Raw genomic sequence first — 19592 nt, 5'->3', positions numbered from 1 at the left:
ATATAGTATATAAGTTACAGTAACAAGTGTGTGAAACTACCTCCACCATGTTTGGAGGCTGTGTTTTAGCCTGGCTCGCTCTCACTGTGAGCTGTAGCAGTGTGTGAAACTACCTCCACCATGTTTGGAGGCTGTGCTTTAGCCTGGCTCGCTCTCACTGTGAGCTGTAGCAGTGTGTGGAACTACCTCCACCATGTTTGGAGGCTGTGTTTTAGCCTGGCTAGCTCTCACTGTGAGCTGTAGCAGTGTGTGGAACTACCTCCACCATGTTTGGAGGCTGTGCTTTAGCCTGGCTAGCTCTCACTGTGAGCTGTAGCAGTGTGGGGAACTACCTCCACCATGTTTGGAGGCTGTGTTTTAGCCTGGCTAGCTCGCACTGTGAGCTGTAGCAGTGTGTGGAACTACCTCCACCATGTTTGGAGGCTGTGTTTTAGCCTGGCTAGCTCGCACTGTGAGCTGTAGCAGTGTGTGGAACTACCTCCACCATGTTTGGAGGCTGTGCTTTAGCCTGGCTAGCTCGCACTGTGAGCTGTAGCAGTGTGTGGAACTACCTCCGCCATGTTTGGAGGCTGTGTTTTAGCCTGGCTAGCTCGCACTGTGAGCTGTAGCAGTGTGTGGAACTACCTCCACCATGTTTGGAGGCTGTGTTTTAGCCTGGCTAGCTCGCACTGTGAGCTGTAGCAGTGTGTGGAACTACCTCCGCCATGTTTGGAGGCTGTGCTTTAGCCTGGCTAGCTCGCACTGTGAGCTGTAGCAGTGTGTGGAACTACCTCCGCCATGTTTGGAGGCTGTGCTTTAGCCTGGCTAGCTCTCACTGTGAGCTGTAGCAGTGTGTGGAACTACCTCCACCATGTTTGGAGGCTGTGCTTTAGTCTTATGGTTCTGAAACCGTCTTTCAGGATTTGTCTCCATACTGTCAACATTTTACAAATATTATTTCAGTATCTCAACAGATCATAAAACTGACCACTACAATAGAAACACAGACTTCTGAATTACAAAATAATTTTATTCATAAAAATACCAGGAAACAAAAAAATATTGGCCACAAGTATTTCGACAAAAAGGAAGTAGCACAAACGTTCACAGGAGGAACAAAAGACAGGACAGGAGGGTTAGAGGAGACGATACATAGAGAGAAATAGACTCAAAAATCAGCTCATTAAAATTCACCACTCTGTATAATCCTGTGTGTAACCCTGATACAGTGCAGAAGAGCACACGCACCACTTCATCCAAACTGCACCATCAAACCGTGAGCATGTTTTAAAAGACAGAACTTTTGTAAAGTGTATAAAGGTGAGAAATGAACAAAGAGAAAGTAGAAAATACAGTTAATAATCATTTCACTTTTAATTTCACAGTCAGGAAAAGAGTAATACCCAGAGAAATGTTCTGAAAACCAGCAGGTGAATTTCAGGAGAAAGGCCCCAGACTGAGCACCAATGAGGGATGAAGAAGCTGCCTCGATACTGATACTGAAATATTTACAAACAAAAACTTGTTGGTCGATTAATGATGAATTTTATTACAAAAAAATAAATCTACTGCTTCTATGAGAAAAAGAACAACATACGAATCATACATACAGTCCAGGTTTCCTAAACGTTAACGGACGTCACATTGTCTCCTAATTTCCTACTAAAAAACATCCACACACACACTCACCTCACACACCAGTTCATGTTTCTCACTCGCACAGTTCATGTTTCCCTGCGTTGAGTCTGATAAAGTCAGTGTGTATGAACAGACTGTACCGGTTTCACTGTCCGAGAGCTCAGATCCTGATCCCTGGGTTGAACTGTGCTACTGCACCACTAATGGCTCCTGCAGTGTCCAGCTGAAGGAGAATCTACAGACCAAGCAGGGAGGTTTAGGCAGGAGGTCTGGAGGTTAGGTCGTGCTCTTGTGCCGCAGCTTCTCGTTCTCCTGGGAAACAGAACGAAAGAAAGCCGGTCAGCACGGCTGGACATCGCAACAGCTTCGAACAACTGGAGAATATTTTTACACAGCGAGAAGCAAAGACCAGATCTTTTGTTCCAACTGCCTGGGTCGGGTCAAAGTCCAGATCTCACGGCCGCTGCGTCTTCATGTCCAGCCCTGCACCGTTACACGGAGCGCTCACCGTTTTTAGCCTTCCTCAGAAACCTTCACTGGGTTTCAGCACCGACACCAGGAGGACAGTTAGCATGACTGGAAGTTCCTCCGACACGAGTGTATCGGAGTCGGATCTGCTTGGAATCCTCTGTGTCTGTTTATGCAAACAGCACATCACCTCTCTGACTGGACCGACTAAAGACCAGCACTTACTGAGCTTCGTTCTGGAGGAGGAAACATCAATCCGGCAGGTTTAGCTCCTCCCACTCAGCCCATGTCAACATTAGCGACATTAGCAACATTAGCAACAGCCTCATATTTCTACACTGAACTACTCAGCAAGACCCAGCACTGATGGGCCTGAGCTGTTTCTCGAGGGTTTTAACCAAACCTTGCTGAAACTGTCTGATTGGATGCTGAATGAATAAATTAGCATTTCTTATGAAAAACATGAATAAACCTGTCCCACTGTTCAGCCCTGCCTTCACTCCCCTTCGGTTAAACTCTCGTTTTATTGGACGCCTCGTTAACAACGACACATGCTGGGCGGGGTTCTTCAGCTGTAGTCGAACATGGTTAAAGGGACACCTATGAAGCTCACCTCCTGCAGTTTGGTAATCTCCTTTTTCAGACGGACCATGTACTCTATCTTCTGCCTGTGGTTCTGGTGGCCGAGCAGTTTGCCGTTTTCCTCCGCCAGGTGATCGACCTGCTTCCTCAACACCTCCACCTCCTGCCACAAGAACAGAACAGCTTCAGCCCCATTCAGACAACAGTGACCACTGTTTACTCTCAGCTGACTACACTTAAAGTGACAGTTTAGCCATAAACCCAAAAGAAGGCCTGATCAGTGTCTGAAGTTTTGCTTCTGTTAGCGTTACTTTAAGCTGCACCCATTGCTGACACAGATGTGCAAATGCACACACACAGCTTGTCTAGTCCTTGTAGAGAAGTACTGCCAATAGAATACTACTCTCTGGAGTAGATCAACATTGATCTGATTTATCCATCCCGACCTTAAAGTTCGTCACCGGATGCAATCAAACCATCACAGCAATGCTCTTCTAAAATCTCCAACAAAAGCAGGATCAACTTATTATTATTTTATTTTTTTTTTATCCCTTGACATCAGAAAAAACAAAGAACGAGCAGGTGTCCGAATACTTTTGCCCAAGTAGTGCATACCCAGCATTTAGCACTTGAGCTAACTGCATGTCTTAATCCTCATATATTTCTGGTATTTGCTTGGATGAACTCACCGCCAGCAGGGCCTCCAGCTCCTGGTCTTTCAGCCTCAGCTCTCGAAGCTCCAGACAGCGGTTTCTGAGCTCAGAGGTCAGCTCCTGCACACACGTCTGAGACTGGACCAGCGTTACCTCCTTATTCTGCAGACTGTCCAATCAAACGCACACATACAGACCGCAATCAGAGCTCCAACCCAATTACCATATTGATCTCATATTAAAATGAATTAGTATTCAAATGCTGTTTCTCTTACGACGTCTGAGCCTCAGCCAGCTGCTGCATCAGAGCATTCTGAGAGAAGAACAAGAGAGTCCAATTCAGACCCGACTCAAACCATTACAGAGCTGCGTTTACTGTTCTTTCTACTGAAACCTGCAGGAGGACGGTAAACACCCTCACCTTCACACTCCTCTCCTCCCGTAACTCTCGGAGGACGGACTGATGGATGGCCTCTTTCAAGTTTCTGATGGATAGATAGATAAATAAATAGATAGATAAATAAATAAACAAATAAATAAAATAAATAAATAAGTAAGGTTTTGACACAAGATGCATCTTCATCTTTTTAGGCAAAATTAGAATCACTGTTTATCTGCTGTTTGATTAGCATTTATTAGTTAATGAATACAAATAGTTTTAAAAACTGTGTTTTTGTGCATCACTATCTCACTGCTAATTATTTTCCACATAATCTCCCCATTCAGCCCAGTTTTAATTGACCGTCAAACCCAACAGCTGGTTTTATTGCAGCTGATGAAACTGTTCTGCCAAGATAAACAGTATTAAAGCAGCTTTATGCAGCATTTTACCTTAAAACAGCAGCTTTAAATCACCGTGATGCTCCACTGACTGGAATAGGGGTCGGAGCCTTCCTGTTTGTTTGCTACTAGAGATTTTTACGCCTCACAGCCCGTCCAGAAAAATTGGCGGCTCAGTGTGTGAATTACACTTCCAGACTATAGGGGGAGTCCAGGAGCAAGAAATGCCAATTTTCAATGCCTGGTCCCCAATGATTGCCACTCTCAATGTAATCTGAGGGCAGACATAAGGTCTCATAACGGTTATAAGTCAAAGCTTAAGCAGAGTCTCAAAGCTGGTTGTTTTGATTGCCATCAGTGATCACTTTTCTGGTCACCGTGACTTCAGCGCTCACAAAAACGAGGGATTCTCCCTCAGGCTTCTCTCGCTAATTTTATTAACCCAACTCATCAATTCTGTACTCTGTACTGTAACTCAGCACTGTATGTATATCAGTTTAATATGTGAGTGTATGCGAGTCTCACTCCGTAGCATTGCTGCTCAGGGTCTTCTGGCTCTGTGTGTTGTAAAAATGCTCCAGCAGAGTCTGGATCTCCAAACGCACGTTCTCCTTCTCATTCAGCTGAGCCTGCAAATAAATAAATAAATAAATAAATAAATAACACACTTAAAAATTTTTTATAAAATGCTGTGTACACTCCCCTGCATGTACAATTGTTCGACTGGTATTACAGCGCTGGGTTAGCTGGGAGTTACTGTTAACAAATGTGTGCTTGTTCTAACCTTCAGTCTCTGGATCTCCTCGTTCTTGGCTGTGCGTTCAGCGTTCAGCTCCGTCAGCAGCACCTCCATGGTTATCATAGACGAGCGCCTGCTCTCCAGCTCCCTCTCCTGGCTCTCCAGCACCTGGGACAGCTCAGTGTTGAAGCTGCGCGGGGTGTGAGGGGTCTGAACGTACACGCAAAAACAAGTATTTTTTACTAAGTCATTGTTTATTTTGCCCAATACTGCAGGCTCTTTATGGGCGGATGCCTCTTTAAGGTGCTGATGGATCCCAATCTGGTTCTGCCAATTAACCCACCCGTTCGTAGCGCCCCCTAGCACTAGAAGTGTTGCCGACATTAGGAGGGCCACCATCTTCCCACCCGGAGACTCGAACTCACATCTCCAACATTTTCATCTGCCCAACCGCTAAGCTCCACCCCTGCCCGGTGATATCCACCAGATACTACTGATGTCAGCACTCACCCGTGGGTTTGCTTTAGGTGTAGCCACTGCATGAGCAGCACCTTCATTCCTTATATTCATCTGCTCCTCCTGCTGCTGCTGCTTTAGCTGCGCGCGCGCACACACACACACACACACACACACACACACACACACGCCTCCGGTTCAACAAGCATTACAGAACAAGTTGAACAGTCCTCCTTTATTAATATGAGGCGTACCTGTTCCTGCAGCGCGTGTACAGTCGCCTCTCTCTCCGTGTTCAGGAGCTCCGCCTTCTTCAGAGAAGCAGTCTGTTCTTCTAGAGCTTTACTCAGCCTCTCCACCTCCTCTGTAGCGTACGCCAGGTCCTCCTGCAGCAGCTCCAACTGCAGCGCAGCAGCACAAGCAGAACTTCAGATCAGGGTTTCACAATGAGGCCTAAATGGCAGACTGCAATTATGCTGCGACTGAAGTAAGCCTTGCAACCTGGGCTTCAAATAATACCACATATTAATGTACAGACGCACAGAAGCACAAACAGGCTGAATAAGGACTGTCTTTGTTCACAGCTCTTCTAATCAGCAAATACAGCACTGCCATAAAGCACTGCCCAATAGAACAGGAAGCCTGCGGTCACTTTTCTTGGCTCTTAATGGGACATACCTCCACACGTTCTGACGCGCGGCATCTGTCGGAAGCCTCCCTCAGATCCTGCACCTCCGTCTTCATGTTAGAGATCAGCGTCTTCATCTCCTCTCGCTCCGAACACACCGCTCCGTACTTCGCCTGCAAACACAGCAGCTCCATATTCAAGACTCTCAACGTTGACAACGTACGCAGGATTCAGACGTTCACTTCTGAGATATTGGAAATAAGAATACTCACAGTGATGTCGCTGAAGTCAGCGGAGAGCAGGGACAGACTCCGTTCTTTCTGTCCCAGTTCAGACCTCAGATCACGAGTCTGCTTCATCATATCCAGAACCACAGCCTGAAACACAACACACTCAAAACGGTCACCATTACCATTACAGCTGCTGCTGCTACTGGTTCTACGTCTGCTATTACACCCATTATGGTTGTTACTGCTGCAACTACATCTACTACAGCTACTACCACCACCACTGATACTGCTGCTATTACATGCGATACTGCCATTACTAGTACTGCTCCTGCACCTACTACATCTACTACGTTTGCCACCACTGCTGCCACATTCACTACTGCTGCCGTTACATCAGCTACTACCACCACCACCACCACCACCACCACCAACAACTACCACCACATCTACTACATCTGATAAATCTGATACTACAGCCAGTACTACTACTACAGGAAGAAGAAAATAGATAGAGAGCGATCTGGAGGTCATCTTACTTTGTCCTGCTCTATTTTCTGCTCGAGGTTGGACACTGAGGCGGTGCCGGTGTTTACATCCTGCTGAAGGACTTGGATGCGCTCCGCCTGGAAGAGATTAATCAATTATAATAACAATAATAATAATAATAATAAAAAGCTTAAAAAGTAAATAGTAAAAGTAAAAAAGTAACAAATAAAAAGCGTAACCCAGAAATGAGGTCAAGTCATGTATCGTCTCTCACACACTCTCACACACACACACACCTGCTGTTGGTTTTCTGCAGTGAGGTCCAGAATCTGTTTCTTCAGCAGTGCGTTCTCCTCCATAGACTGCAGTAACTCCCTGTAACAGCAGCAGCAGGAGCATCAGATCCGAGTTCAGTCATTAGAAACACTGTAAAACTCTCAGTTCTGTCACAGGGGGGAGCCGGAGAGCGCGAGGCTCGGACCGTGTGGCCGAGATGAACTCACTTGGAGGTGCTCTCTCTGTCGGCCTTCAGCTGTGACCTCAGACTGCTGCTCATCTCTCGCTCAGCCTGAAGAGAATTCATCAGCTCCTATAAACCAGCACACAAACACAGCGCCGTTAGAGAGGAGGCTCTCCCTGCAGCAGGATGATTACTAGTAACGAATGGAAAGGGAGAACAGGAGCGCAGTAAACGGAGGAGGAAGGGATGAGAGAGGAGGAGAACAGGAAAGAGAGGGTGATGTAAATAGAACGAGAGGACGATGGGAACAGGTAACAGACAGGAGGAGAAAAGGAAGAAAAAAAAGGAACAGGAATTTAACAGTGATGTAAATAAGTGAAAAAAAGGAGGGAGGATGAGAAAAGAGGAAACTAAAAAACAATTAAGAAATTAAAAGGTAAAAGGAACAGCCTAACAGAACAGAACAAAGGCAAATTTTTTTCAGACGACGTCAGACGACCAGACAGAGAAGACAGGCAGAGAAGGTGAGCGAGTTCCTCACAGTGATCTGGGTCTGCTGTTCTCGGTGCTGTCTGGTTTTCTCCTCCAGCTGCTGGCTGTACTGATCAGCCTCAAACTTAAACTCCGCCTGCAGCGTGTCGAACGCGTCCTGCAGCAGACGCTGCTGCTCCTGCAGCTGCTCCCACTCCAGCCTGATACACACACAGAAACACACACACACACATCCATGTTTAGGAACCCCGTAGTGCTCTTTCGGACAATCTGAACATCTCAGTAAACGCCCCACACTGCAGTTAACGGTCAGTCCTGAAGGTGGCGAGCAGAGAAAACCGAACAGGGCAACAGGGACGGCTCTGCTGGATCCATGTCGTTTTTTAAAGAGCACCGCCGCAGTGAGAAGAACGAAACTTTGGTACAGACTGCGTGGTTCAAATATGAGCTCGGACCCCACGTGTGCTGTCGGGGACCGCAGCGACTAAAAGAACTGAAGCTGCTGCTGGAAAACACACACTTTGAACACCAGCAGATAAAACACTGCCCGAGCCCGGCGGGATGCGTCTACATCCACTCATAAGTCACAAGGCCAGTCATGATTCACAGCAAATAGGATGGGATATCTACACACTCTGTAAGCGTGGAGAGATGGGAACTGTCAAAACACGGTCACCACAGGTTCTCAAAACGACGTTACCCTGAAACCACCTAGTGTTTTTGCAGTGTTTGTTATTTTTTAATAAATAAATCAATCAATCAATAAATCAAACCATGGAGGCCCGCTATTTAACTCGTTCTGAGCGTAAACACTCGTAACAGGAAGCCAACAACCCCCTTCGGATACAAATCACGGGAAAGGTTAAATTTTCAGGAAAATCGTGGCTAGAATGTAATCATAAATGTAATGGTGTGTGTGTGTGTGTGTGACAACAGCACCGATGTGGACGGCGGCCCGTCCAGCGCTCTCACCTGACTTTGTCCAGCTGTAGCTGTGTGCTGATTAAGCTGCTGGAGAGCTGCGTGTTCTCCCTCTCCTGCTCCGTCCGGCTCTCCTGCTGTTCCCTCCGTGCCGCCTCCAGCTCTTTATCGGACGACTTCAGCACCAGCCGCAGGTCACACACCTCACTGCGCAGCACTGTGGGCCATAACACACCAGTTAGCCTCAAACCAGGTTCTAGATAACAGGTTACAGATGTACAGATATAGTCTCCAAAAGTCTGAAGGACCTTCACGCACACAGCTGCCTTGTAACACTGAACATTAACGGTTAGTCCAGACTAATTAAATGACACTGATATACTATTTTATTTAGATTTTTTCGATGTTTTTAAATGATTAGAAATGTAATTATTTAACATAATTCATATTAATGTTGATATTTTCTGTATATCAATAAATGATATATTGGTTAGAACATAGGGACTACTGTTTTATTAAAAACAAACTAATATAAAATAATATTCAGTCAGGCTGTCAGAAAACAGAAAAAAGACCTCCCAATTACGATAGAGCCAACACTTAGACAGCTGCGCCACTCAGAAGGCCACTGCAGCATTTTTATCTTTCTTAATTTAGCTTGTATTGCCACCCACCCCACACCCACTATCCCTGAGTGCTTGGTTCAGTCAGCTGAAATTCACTGCTGGATCTGGATCCGGATCCGAATCCGGGCCTAATCCATCTGCCAGCGTTACTGAATACTGGTTAGCAGCCCCAGAAGAGTGTCTTAGGACTAAGGAGCTACAGGCTGGTCACAACTATCAGGATTCCCTGCATGGCTGCACGTGTCCTGCTGTGCAGTGATTTTTATTAATCAGAAGACTAAAGCGGTTTTAAAGGGAGTTCTAGTTTTCTATAGTGAATAGATCCCCATTAGACACACTACACTACAACGCTGAGCTCCACTCTCTGACTGAAGGCAGAAGTACACTGACCGTCTGCTGAGGTCCTCTCCTGAGTGAGCTGCTGCTCCAAAGCGCTGATCTTCTCCTGCAGCTTCTGCTGCTCCTCCATCAGAGAGCAGCGCTCGGAATGGAGGTCCTACAGAGGACAAACAGGAGAGCTGTAAACGAACTCCCGAAATAAACAAACCTCTTATTCGCTGCAGCACCGCATCCACCCTACCTCCTCTCTGCGAGCCGACTGCTCTGTTGCCGTGGTCACCTGCTCTTCCAGCTTGCTGATTTGCTGAAGCAGCTTCACGTTCTTGGCTCCCTCCTCGTCCAACTGGCCCTTCAGACGACTGATCTGATCCTAATGTGCATCAGACAAGACCACAAAGTTCACAAACAGGGCGTTATTCACTGAGATACACCACAACTGACATCACTACACAGTAGAACCTGGCTAATTTACGCAGCCACTGTTGACCACCTGTAGTTTTCCAGGTACCGAGAACATCTTGGTGGAAATGTGCAGCATTGTAGTTAAAAAAACCTCACCTTCAGCACATAAACACTATAATAACACAAATATAACAGAGACTAAGAAACAAAGACTGTAGAAATCTGGACAATCTGCCAGAAAATACAAATTAAGCTCCATCTAGCCAACATTTTTTTTTTTTACCAAATTTTCCTCTTCAATTTTAGACAGTGCCTTAGTCCGCTGGACCACCCCGGGCCTAATAAAGCTTTTTAAAATATAAATACTAAAATAAAAAGAGCATATTCTAATAGTAAAACACTGAAAACACCATTAAACAGAAACTCAGTCTCTTGGTCAGTACCTGCATCTGCTTCAGCTCTTCAGTGAGAGCCTCGCAGGCCAGTTCGCTCATCTCCGGCGGGGGCTGTTCAGAGTGGATGTCCTCCAGCTCGCCCTCTTCAGAGTGGCCGTTCAGATGCTCTGGGCTGGCCAGAGGCACCAGGCGGCTCCGCAGGTTGTACGCTTTGGTCGGAGTCGTCAGGATCTGGAGGAAAAAAAGGCATATTTAATTTCTAATTTACATAATTGTTGCGATCAGTCAAAGCGTGGCTCTTCTGATGATAACAGTCAATATTTTCATTAGAGGTGACGAATCCAATCCAGGTCCACCCCAGGATTCTGTCCTACCTGCCTGGACGGCTCTGCTGCAGTCTGCTGACGTGTGATTTCTGAAACTCAAACCCTCTAATCCTTCAATAAAAGTGACTCTTTAGTTTGTGTACCTTAATGGTTTCTGCGTGGATTTTATTGAGCTGGGACACTTCCTGCTTGGTGTGAGCTTTGGTGGCTTCCAGAATCTTCTCCAGGTGCTTGTTGGATTTGTCCAGGTAGCGTTTCTCAGACTCCAGCTCCAGCAGCTGCTTCCTGGAGAGGACAGACAGTGTGGCAGGGGTTTAAAGTCTCAGACTGCTTGACATTATCACAAGGACAGCAGTGCACGTTCTGTAGTTTACACTGTCAGATGGGGGCGCTATGACGGGTACTGTTTTAGCTGTTCTTATGGTTTATGTAAAAGAATTCGGCGGAGCGTAGGGGTTGGGCTCACTTGCTGATCTGCTTGTACTCATCGAAGGCCTGTGCGGTGGCGGTGAGCTCAGACTGTTTCTGCAGCAGCTGGGCCTTCAGCCTTTCCACTGAAACGGAGGACAACGTCTCCATGGTGACTGGGGTGGAGTAGGTGGTTGGGGCTGTCGTATTTCAAAAGTAAACAAAAACAATAACCCAAATTTATCATAAACAACAACAACAACAACTAAACTTTGTATACTTCTGTACTTCCACTACCGAGTAAATTTGGGTATCATTTAATCCAGTATGAATCTGCAGTAATCCTTATACTGGATTAAATAATCAATATCAATAAAATATCAATAATTGCAGTGTGTGCAGTTTTGTTGTCTGACATTAATAATTGGAGGGGGTTTTAATACAGGATGAATCTGCAGTGTGTGTTTTTGTTGTCCAGTCCTATGACTAATGAGAAAATGGTTTTAATCCAGTATGAATCTGCAGTGTATGTAGTTTAATTCATACTGGATTAAAATGATTTAAAATAATTGCAGTGTGTGCAGTTTTGCAGTCTGACAGTAATAATTGGAGAGGTTTCAATCCAGTACGACTCTGCAGTATGTTTTTTTTTTGTCCAGTCTAAAGACAATAATCACAAAATGGTTTTAATCCAGTATGAATTAGCAGAGTGTGTAGTTTTTAAACAGTCTGACTGGAATAATTCTGTAGCTATGTCAGTGCAGTATGAATCAGCAGTGTGTATCGTTTTCATTTATTACTGTCATACTGCAAGAGGTTTTAATCCAGTATGAATCTGCAGTGTATGTAATGTTTAACAGTCCGACAGTAATGGCTTTCATTATAATCCAGTATGAATTTGCAGCTCTGATAGGACTTTTTACAACCGCTATAGGCAGAGTTTGCATTTCACCCTACATCCCATTGTTCCCTCACCTCCTGAGGCCTCTGTAGGCTCCTCTGTCTGCGTGAGCTCCTGGAAAGCTTTCTCCAGCTCAGCTGCAGATTGGGACACGACCTGCTGAGCGCTCTTCACTGCCTCTAAAGCTCGCAGGGCGCGAACCTCCTCTCGTAGGCTGCAGTTCTCCGCTGCGTACCACATCATGCGGGGATGGTGCTCTACCTGAGAAAGCGAATTATGACAACATTTGTAAACACTGCCAGCCTGACTGCCTGCCCCCCCCCCAACGTAAGCACCAACGACATACGTTTTATAGAAATGCTTATATAGACATGTTAATGAGCTCCGGACCTGTTCCCGGAGCAGACGGATCTCCTGCAGCAGCTGATCAATCAGTGTCTGGTCCTGCCGCTGCGGTTCGGCCTGCCGCCCCGCCTCCAGCTCTCGCTTCAGCTGAGAAATCCGGTCGTCCCTGAACTTTAGGATCATTCGGTTGGACTGGATAAACTTCTCCTTCTGAGCCCAGGCTTCCTCCATCCGGGAGACCTTCTCCTGCAAAGCCTGCAGCAACATCACAACTGTTAGACCCAGCCACAACCAAAATCCCTCCCAGTACAACCAGTATAAACTATACCTCTCCCAGCATTTATTCACTTAAAACTGAAGCATTCAAGTAAAATCAAAAACCAACAGAGCAGGCGTTCCTGACATCACAAACTTGTATCATTTTTCACATTGAATTGTAATTTAATATGAATGTACTACATTTATATTACATTATATTTATATTTCATGTTATTTATTGCTATTTTCAAAGGTTTAAACATCTAAACAAATTTAAGATCTATTTCACTTAAGCTGTAAATGACATTTACAGGTGTTGCACATTCTATCTGACCAGGATACAAACAAATGATACAGGTTTGTATAATAATAATAATAATAATAATAATAATGAATGGATCTTTAAAACTTTAAAACACAGAAAAGCTCATCTACCCCCATCTGTACACAGAAGACACTCTGCATCGACTACAGACCACAGACATAGCTCTGGGCAAATGATACAGTTGAAGACTCTAATATTTAATATTTATATATATATTTTTATTTGTCTTTAGTTGTAGTATAAATTCATACCTTAACATTTAGTTATTTTTTGTCGTTGTTGATTAAACTTATTTATTTATTTTAAAAGTGTAACTGAATTGAACAAACTCTGCTTTTTATAGCCTCTCCCTTCTCCTCACCTTTTTCTCGTCCTCTCGTTTCTTCCAGAGTCGCACAGCCTGGAGGAAGCGAGTCTTATACGGCAGCTCAGTTTCAGCGGGAGCTGGACAAATAATAACACGGCCATTTTACAATGAGCTGAAACGTGTACAGGGTTCATACACTTTAACCAATTTCAAATTCAAGGACTTTCCAAGATTTTCTCAAGTACCAAAAAAACTAAATTCCAGGACCAAAAATGTTCCCATCATTTGTTTTTGGGAATGTTTAGTTATGTTATTATATAAAATTATATAAAAAACAGGAGCTCATTACAATATTTTCCATTACTTTTAAGTACTTTTTTCAAGGACTATTCAGTACTGAATTTGGGCATGTTTATTTTCCACGACTTTCCAGGTTTTCCAGGACCCGTATGAACCCTGGTGTAGGATAAGAAAAGCTGGTGTTGAGCCCTCTCCAGCCCCTCCTACAGAATATTCACCTGTGTGAGGTTGAGGGCCTCCAGGTGCCAGTTCGTTTATGCTGTGTCGGCCCAAGAGAGCATTCGCCAACTGCTCCTTCAGTTTCTTCACTTCAGCCTGAAGCTGCTTTACGTTACCCTGGGTATCCTCGTTTATCATAGCCTACAGGGAAGGTAAACACACAGAGAACACCCAACATAAGCATCAGGGTGGAGATTTTACAACAGCATGAACAACAAAACCAACGCCTGTCCCTCAAAACGTCAGAGTAAGCAGGACCTTGTTCTTGATGAGCTTGGCTCTCTGAGCGAACTGCAGGGTGGAGAGCGTCTCTCCGAAGCATTTGGAGCCTGGGTGGACGTTGGCTATGATGTACGTTTTAGCATTGCCTCCCAGAGAGTCCTGAAAGCACACATCCGGACGGATTCATTCAGTCAATTTAAACGGACTGACAAAATCAAAGATTATAGACCAATAGACTACTACCATAACTCCCATAATGCCTATAACCTGCTGACTGACCCTGAGCAGAAAGGTGAGTTTGGAGTCTCTGTAGCAGATGTGGCGGCTTCTTCCATTGGACACGTCCACCAGGGCCATGATCACCTGACCCAGACACATCAGGGAGCGGTTGATACTGCTGGCCTCCTGTAGGGCAGACAATAAACGATTTAGTATATGTAATTTTATACCTTTTTTACATATGCAGATTTTATGAATAATCACAATATTTTGTGTAGTCACAATTATGTAAAATAAACTTATTAATGATCATTGCATTCAATTTTAGGGCAACTAAAAGCGTAGGGGGCGCTCTATAATGCTCTATAATGTTCATATGATCCACATGCTGATTCTGGCAGACTGTAAAACACTGCAGGAAGCGCAGGGGGCGCTCTATAATATTCACACACCTTTAGCCGGGATCCCTCAGCCTGTGTGTCTCTTTGCCTCTCGGATCCTGCTAGATCGACCAAGTTGAGCTGGGACGTCCTGATGTTGACCACTTCCTGCCCGGTCTCCTTGGACTCCAGAGTCATGGTGAAAACAGCGTGCGAGCGGGACGACTCGCGGTTCATCGATGTCGACGCCACACGCCGGTTACGCCAACCCATAGACAACACCTGCGAGAAGCGCGCTAGTCAATGTCAGCACTGGTAGTAAAACGGAGGACTATTTAAATGAAGCCATTGCTGATTCGTTTGCCATGTTGGCCCAGGTCACAGTAATAATCCCCTCCTGGTTTCTGACCTGGTAGGCCTCTGCAGCCGAGGCTGCGTATTTCTCCACGGCTCCCTCCACAAACACGCCCTTCTTAATGTCCTCCCGCAGGAACAGGCTGGCCGACGCACTGTCCAGCAGGTCGAAGATCTGCTCGTTGTAGATTTCTATGAAAGAGCACTTACACAGGAAGCTCTTTGCACCTGCAGACTACAGACAAAGATAGATAGAGAGAAGCATTTTGTAAGACGTCCTATTCTATGTATTCTATGTGTATTTAAGTTTTTTAAATTGCGGTGTGTATGGACTAATATCTCCTATTCTAGTGTATATGAGTGTGTATTGAGGTGTTTATGGACTAATATCTCCTATTCTAGTGTAGAGGAGTGTTTATTGAGGTGTGTATGGACTAATATCTCCTATTCTAGTGTATAGGAGTGTTTATTGAGGGGTTTATGGGCTAATATCTCCTATTCTAGTGTATAGGAGTGTGTATTGAGGTGTTTATGGGCTAATATCTCTATTCTAGTGTATAGGAGTGTTTATTGAGGGGTTTATGGGCTAATATCTCCTATTCTAGTGTATAGGAGTGTTTATTGAGGTGTGTATGGACTAATATCTCCTATTCTAGTGTATAGGAGTGTTTATTGAGGTGTGTATGGGCTAATATTTCCTATTCTAGTGTAAAGGTGTGTTTATTGAGGTGTTTATGGGCTAATATCTCTTATTCTAGTGTATAGGAGTGTTTATTGAGGTGTTTATGGACTAATATCTCCTATTCTAGTGTATAGGAGTGTTTATTGAGGGGTTTATGGGCTAATATCTCCTATTCTAGTGTATAGGAGTGTGTATTGAGGTGTTTATGGGCTAATATCTCCTATTCTAGTGTATAGGAGTGTTTATTGAGGGTGTTTTATGGACTAATATCTCCTATTCTAGTGTATATGAGTGTGTATTGAGGTGTTTATGGGCTAATATCTCCTATTCTAGTGTATAGGAGTGTTTATTGAGGTGTGTATTGACTAATATCTTCTATTCTAGTGTATAGGAGTGTTTATTGAGGTGTTTATGGACTAATATCTCCTATTCTAGTGTATAGGAGTGTGTATTGAGGTGTTTATGGACTAATATCTCCTATTCTAGTGTATAGGAGTGTTTATTGAGGTGTTTATGGACTAATATCTCCTATTCTAGTGTATAGGAGTGTGGTGGTGTCTATGCCCCTTTTTGATTGTTTTTTTTTTATGTGTTTTTTGTAGTAAAAGTATAATAGGCCTGAAAACTACGACAGACTAATGCAATAGATGAGTGTGTCCTGCACTGCAGCTCACCCTCTCCACTTCTCTGTTGATGAGGAAAAACAAATACTCGAAGCTGCGAGGGATAACACCACGCAGCTCATCAGAGAAATCATTCAGCTCGTTCGGACCTACAAACACACAGACATGTGAGTAATCCTGTAAAAAAAAAAAAAAAAATCAGTAAAACCTCCATTATCCAAAGTCAAATGTCACCTACCCAGCATGGTGAAGGTCTTCCCAGAGCCAGTCTGCCCACTGCAGCGAGGGAAAGGGGGGGTGGACATAGGAGAAGAAAGGAAGAGGATAAAACATCAGGATGAAGAGAGCAGAAATCACTCGCTCGTTCTGATTAAAGCGAGTACACAGAGAGGAGGAAGAGGAGGAGGAGGACTCACTAGGCGAATATGGTGCCGTTATAACCGTTCATACACGACTCCACAATGTTCTTAGCAACGCTGGAAAACACAGATTCCTGCAAAACAGAAAAAAAATATCATGTCAGTCATCTGTACTTTCAGACTATAGACTACAGCTGAGCAATCGTGATAATCCTGAAAGGTCAGCTAAATCACAGCAACCCAGAAGATTTCAGCTCTAAAAACACTGAATCCAGCCACTGACACGCAGGTCGGGTTCACACTCACCTGAGTGGTGTCCATGTCAGCCACGTGATCGTAGGTGAAGGTTCTCGGCTCGGGTTTGGAGTGCAGGCGTACGGTGTGAGGCGACGTCACCGTCATGCACAAACTCCGATCACCGTCCGTGGTCAACCCGGTACCCTGGGTCAGAGGCCGGACGCGCACGTACACCTTAATGGCGTCTCCATCACTGCTGTAAAGACACAGAGAGGACACAGAGAGGACACAGCCAAGTGTCAGTAATGAGTTCATTAACAGTACTTCAAAAGCTTAATCACCTCATTTTAACTGTATTTGTCAATTTATATAGATTTTTTTTATATTTAATGCTAATATATGAATCTAAAATTAAATGTTATAAAAGCAACAACAATATTTTAGAACAATCTATCAGCTGCTGTTCCAGCTGTTCTGGTGTCGGCCTGGTAAAGCGTGTGTGTGAAAGAACGTACCTGTTGGACTGGAGAGGCAGGGTTGTGTCTCCAGACCCTGTATGGATTTTAAGAAAAGAGGAGAAAAATCAGACTGAGCTCTGATTGGCTGTTAGAAATGGGCTTAGTGTACAACTACAGCTACTGTAGTGCAGCGTATAATCACTATATCAATAAATAAACTACAGTAAATATGCAGTGTCTGAGCTATTTACAGATCAGGTGTTTAGTGGGATTTAATTGGAGGTGAATCAGAGAAAGCTTTGATTCAGTGTTTATTATTATTATTATTATTGTTGTTGTTGTTGTTATTATTTATTAACCATATTGTCATTGTCCAACGCAAAACATGCATCTCCCAAACAATAACTTCACAGGAGAAGGAGAAAACGTTCTTTACTTCAAATACAATATTTTTACATTGTCTTCCATTGAAAGTTATTTAGAGCTTTTCTACTGGTCCATTCATTCAGAATTATTTACAGTCTACAGAAGCAGCTAAAAACGGACAAAAATGGACAAAAACGGAGATACAGGTTTTTCATTGGACAGCAGTGATATGCTGTGATTTTTTCTTTATTTCTTTATTTATTTATTCCACTACTGGCACTGAAGCTGCATGATACTGGAAAAATAAATAAATTGTGATATTTTGTTGTTCTGCCAGATTAAAAACCACAGGAATTTTCACCAGAAGTCACCGATCCAACAGGTCACCCCTCCAGTTAGAGCTGGGCGATATGGAGAAATTTGATATCACGATATTTAAAGGCATTTTCTACGATCTACAAAACTGATCACAACATTTATGTATTATTTCATCATGTAGATGAAATGCACCAACAGAGCAGAAGGTTTAACAACTGCTGTCCAAATACTCTCCCATAAGACTGATCGCACTCTTTAATGATCGTGCAGTTAGTCAGCGCTGATGGTTTCCACGACATTCTCAGAAAAGCAACAAAATTCATCACAATACCATCAAATATTGTCATATTGTCCAGCTCTGCCTCCAGTAAAGGGTGAAGGATGGATTTGGTTAGGGTTTGAGGGTTTAGCTGGTCTACAAGCATGATCTACCTGACCACAGACAACAAACATGACCAGCATCCCCAAGCTGGTCTACCGGCACCACCAAATTCACCACACACACACACACAGCTGGCTTGCCAGCACAGGGTGTGTGTTCACCTGGATGAGCGGCTTATTAATGATCGATATTAATAACCGAGTGACTCCTGCACATGCGCACACTGCGGTGACGATGCTGAGACGATATACCGTGCAGCCCTAATCGACCACACACACACACACACACACACACACACACACACACACAGCTAGAGCCATGCTTTATGTTATAGCTGCATTTTAGCACCGAAATCTCTGAATTATGTATTTACACTCAGTAAAGGAGAAGAGATTAATGTCGTATTAACAGTTTGAGGCATTAATAACAACAGTTATCATTGTTTAAAGCAATAAAAAATTCTGACAGGCTCGACAGTAGCTAAATAAACAGCAGAAATGTGGAGTTTGTGGAGTTAATGAGGATTTCTGAGGTAGTAAATATAAACACGGGCAAAAACGGCCGCTTCCTTCACTTAACAACCCAAACTTCTGAGCAGTAAACATGCCTGTAATACTCGCAATCGATCTATTCAGGCAAATAAAGCTTTAAACAAACACAATAAGTCCATTTTTAAGAGAACTGCTGCTCGCTGAAGCTTAGCTAAGCCAGCCGCCGCTCGGACACTAGCATCGTTAGCTATCTACTATTATCGGCACTATGTGTAGAAACAGCACTGATCCGCGCTCCCCGTCAGCCTATAACAGCAGTAAAGTCGATGAAGTACCTTTTCCGCGGGGGTTCGTGTAGTTATGAGACATTTTGTTAAATAATAAAGCTCCAGCTCGGCATCAAAACACTTCAAAATTGGCGCGACGGGTTTATGTGAACAGCCTCTTTCCGTGCGGCAGCGCCCCCCGCAGGCCCGGAGGAGCCGGACAGACACGCTACATGTCCAAATGTGTGTGGACACCCCTTCTGAGGAACGCATTCGGCTGCTTCACGTTGCACCCGTTGCTGACACAGATGTGCAAATGCACACACATGCACACACAGACTCACACAGCTTACTGCCAATAGAATAGGACTCTCTGGAGCTGATCAATACTGTTGGCTCCATGCTGCCTAATAATGCCAGGCGTGGGCTGTAGAGGGGGATAAAGCCAGTGCAAGCCACTTTTTTATAGACATACTCTAAATGTAAATATGTGAATAAAAAAGTATATTTTCATGTGATAAATGTGATTTTATAATCATTTAGGACTTTTCAGATGTCTTTTGAAAGCATTT

At 44.2% G+C, this 19592-nt stretch overlaps 1 protein-coding gene across 1 annotated transcript; it reads right to left on the bottom strand.

Annotated features, from left to right (window-relative positions):
• Positions 1-1050: 1050 nt before the first annotated feature.
• On the bottom strand, positions 1051-19135 carry kif15 (kinesin family member 15). The gene is made up of 35 exons (XM_072676726.1): positions 19090-19135; positions 17255-17291; positions 16809-16995; positions 16560-16636; positions 16382-16419; positions 16195-16292; positions 14894-15073; positions 14557-14766; positions 14165-14290; positions 13922-14044; positions 13652-13804; positions 13199-13264; positions 12300-12509; positions 11984-12170; positions 11067-11208; positions 10744-10885; positions 10323-10505; positions 9719-9847; positions 9529-9634; positions 8564-8729; positions 7641-7791; positions 7143-7228; positions 6936-7014; positions 6690-6776; positions 6196-6300; positions 5974-6096; positions 5550-5696; positions 5350-5436; positions 4885-5049; positions 4626-4729; positions 3742-3805; positions 3596-3633; positions 3357-3489; positions 2699-2830; positions 1051-1929 (listed from the first exon to the last, which is right to left on the bottom strand). Exons 1-35 carry the CDS (start codon positions 19121-19123, stop codon positions 1894-1896), a joined length of 4131 nt encoding a protein of 1376 aa, XP_072532827.1. The 5' UTR covers positions 19124-19135; the 3' UTR covers positions 1051-1893.
• Positions 19136-19592: the final 457 nt, after the last annotated feature.

The sequence above is a fragment of the Salminus brasiliensis genome, chromosome 4 (assembly GCF_030463535.1).
Source record: "Salminus brasiliensis chromosome 4, fSalBra1.hap2, whole genome shotgun sequence".
NCBI lineage: Eukaryota > Metazoa > Chordata > Actinopteri > Characiformes > Bryconidae > Salminus > Salminus brasiliensis.
The sequence above is the reverse complement of the archived record's forward strand: the minus strand, read 5'-3'. Positions and strand labels throughout refer to the sequence as shown.

Coding starts and splice junctions, on each gene's coding strand:
- kif15 (XM_072676726.1), bottom strand. CDS start 19,123: ATGTCTCATAACTACACGAACCCCCGCGGAAAAG. Junction 11,209..11,983: donor GCCTACAGAGGCCTCAGGAG/GTGAGGGAACAA, acceptor GAAATACGACAG/CCCCAACCACCTACTCCACC. Junction 3,490..3,595: donor CTGGCTGAGGCTCAGACGTC/GTAAGAGAAACA, acceptor TTGATTGGACAG/TCTGCAGAATAAGGAGGTAA.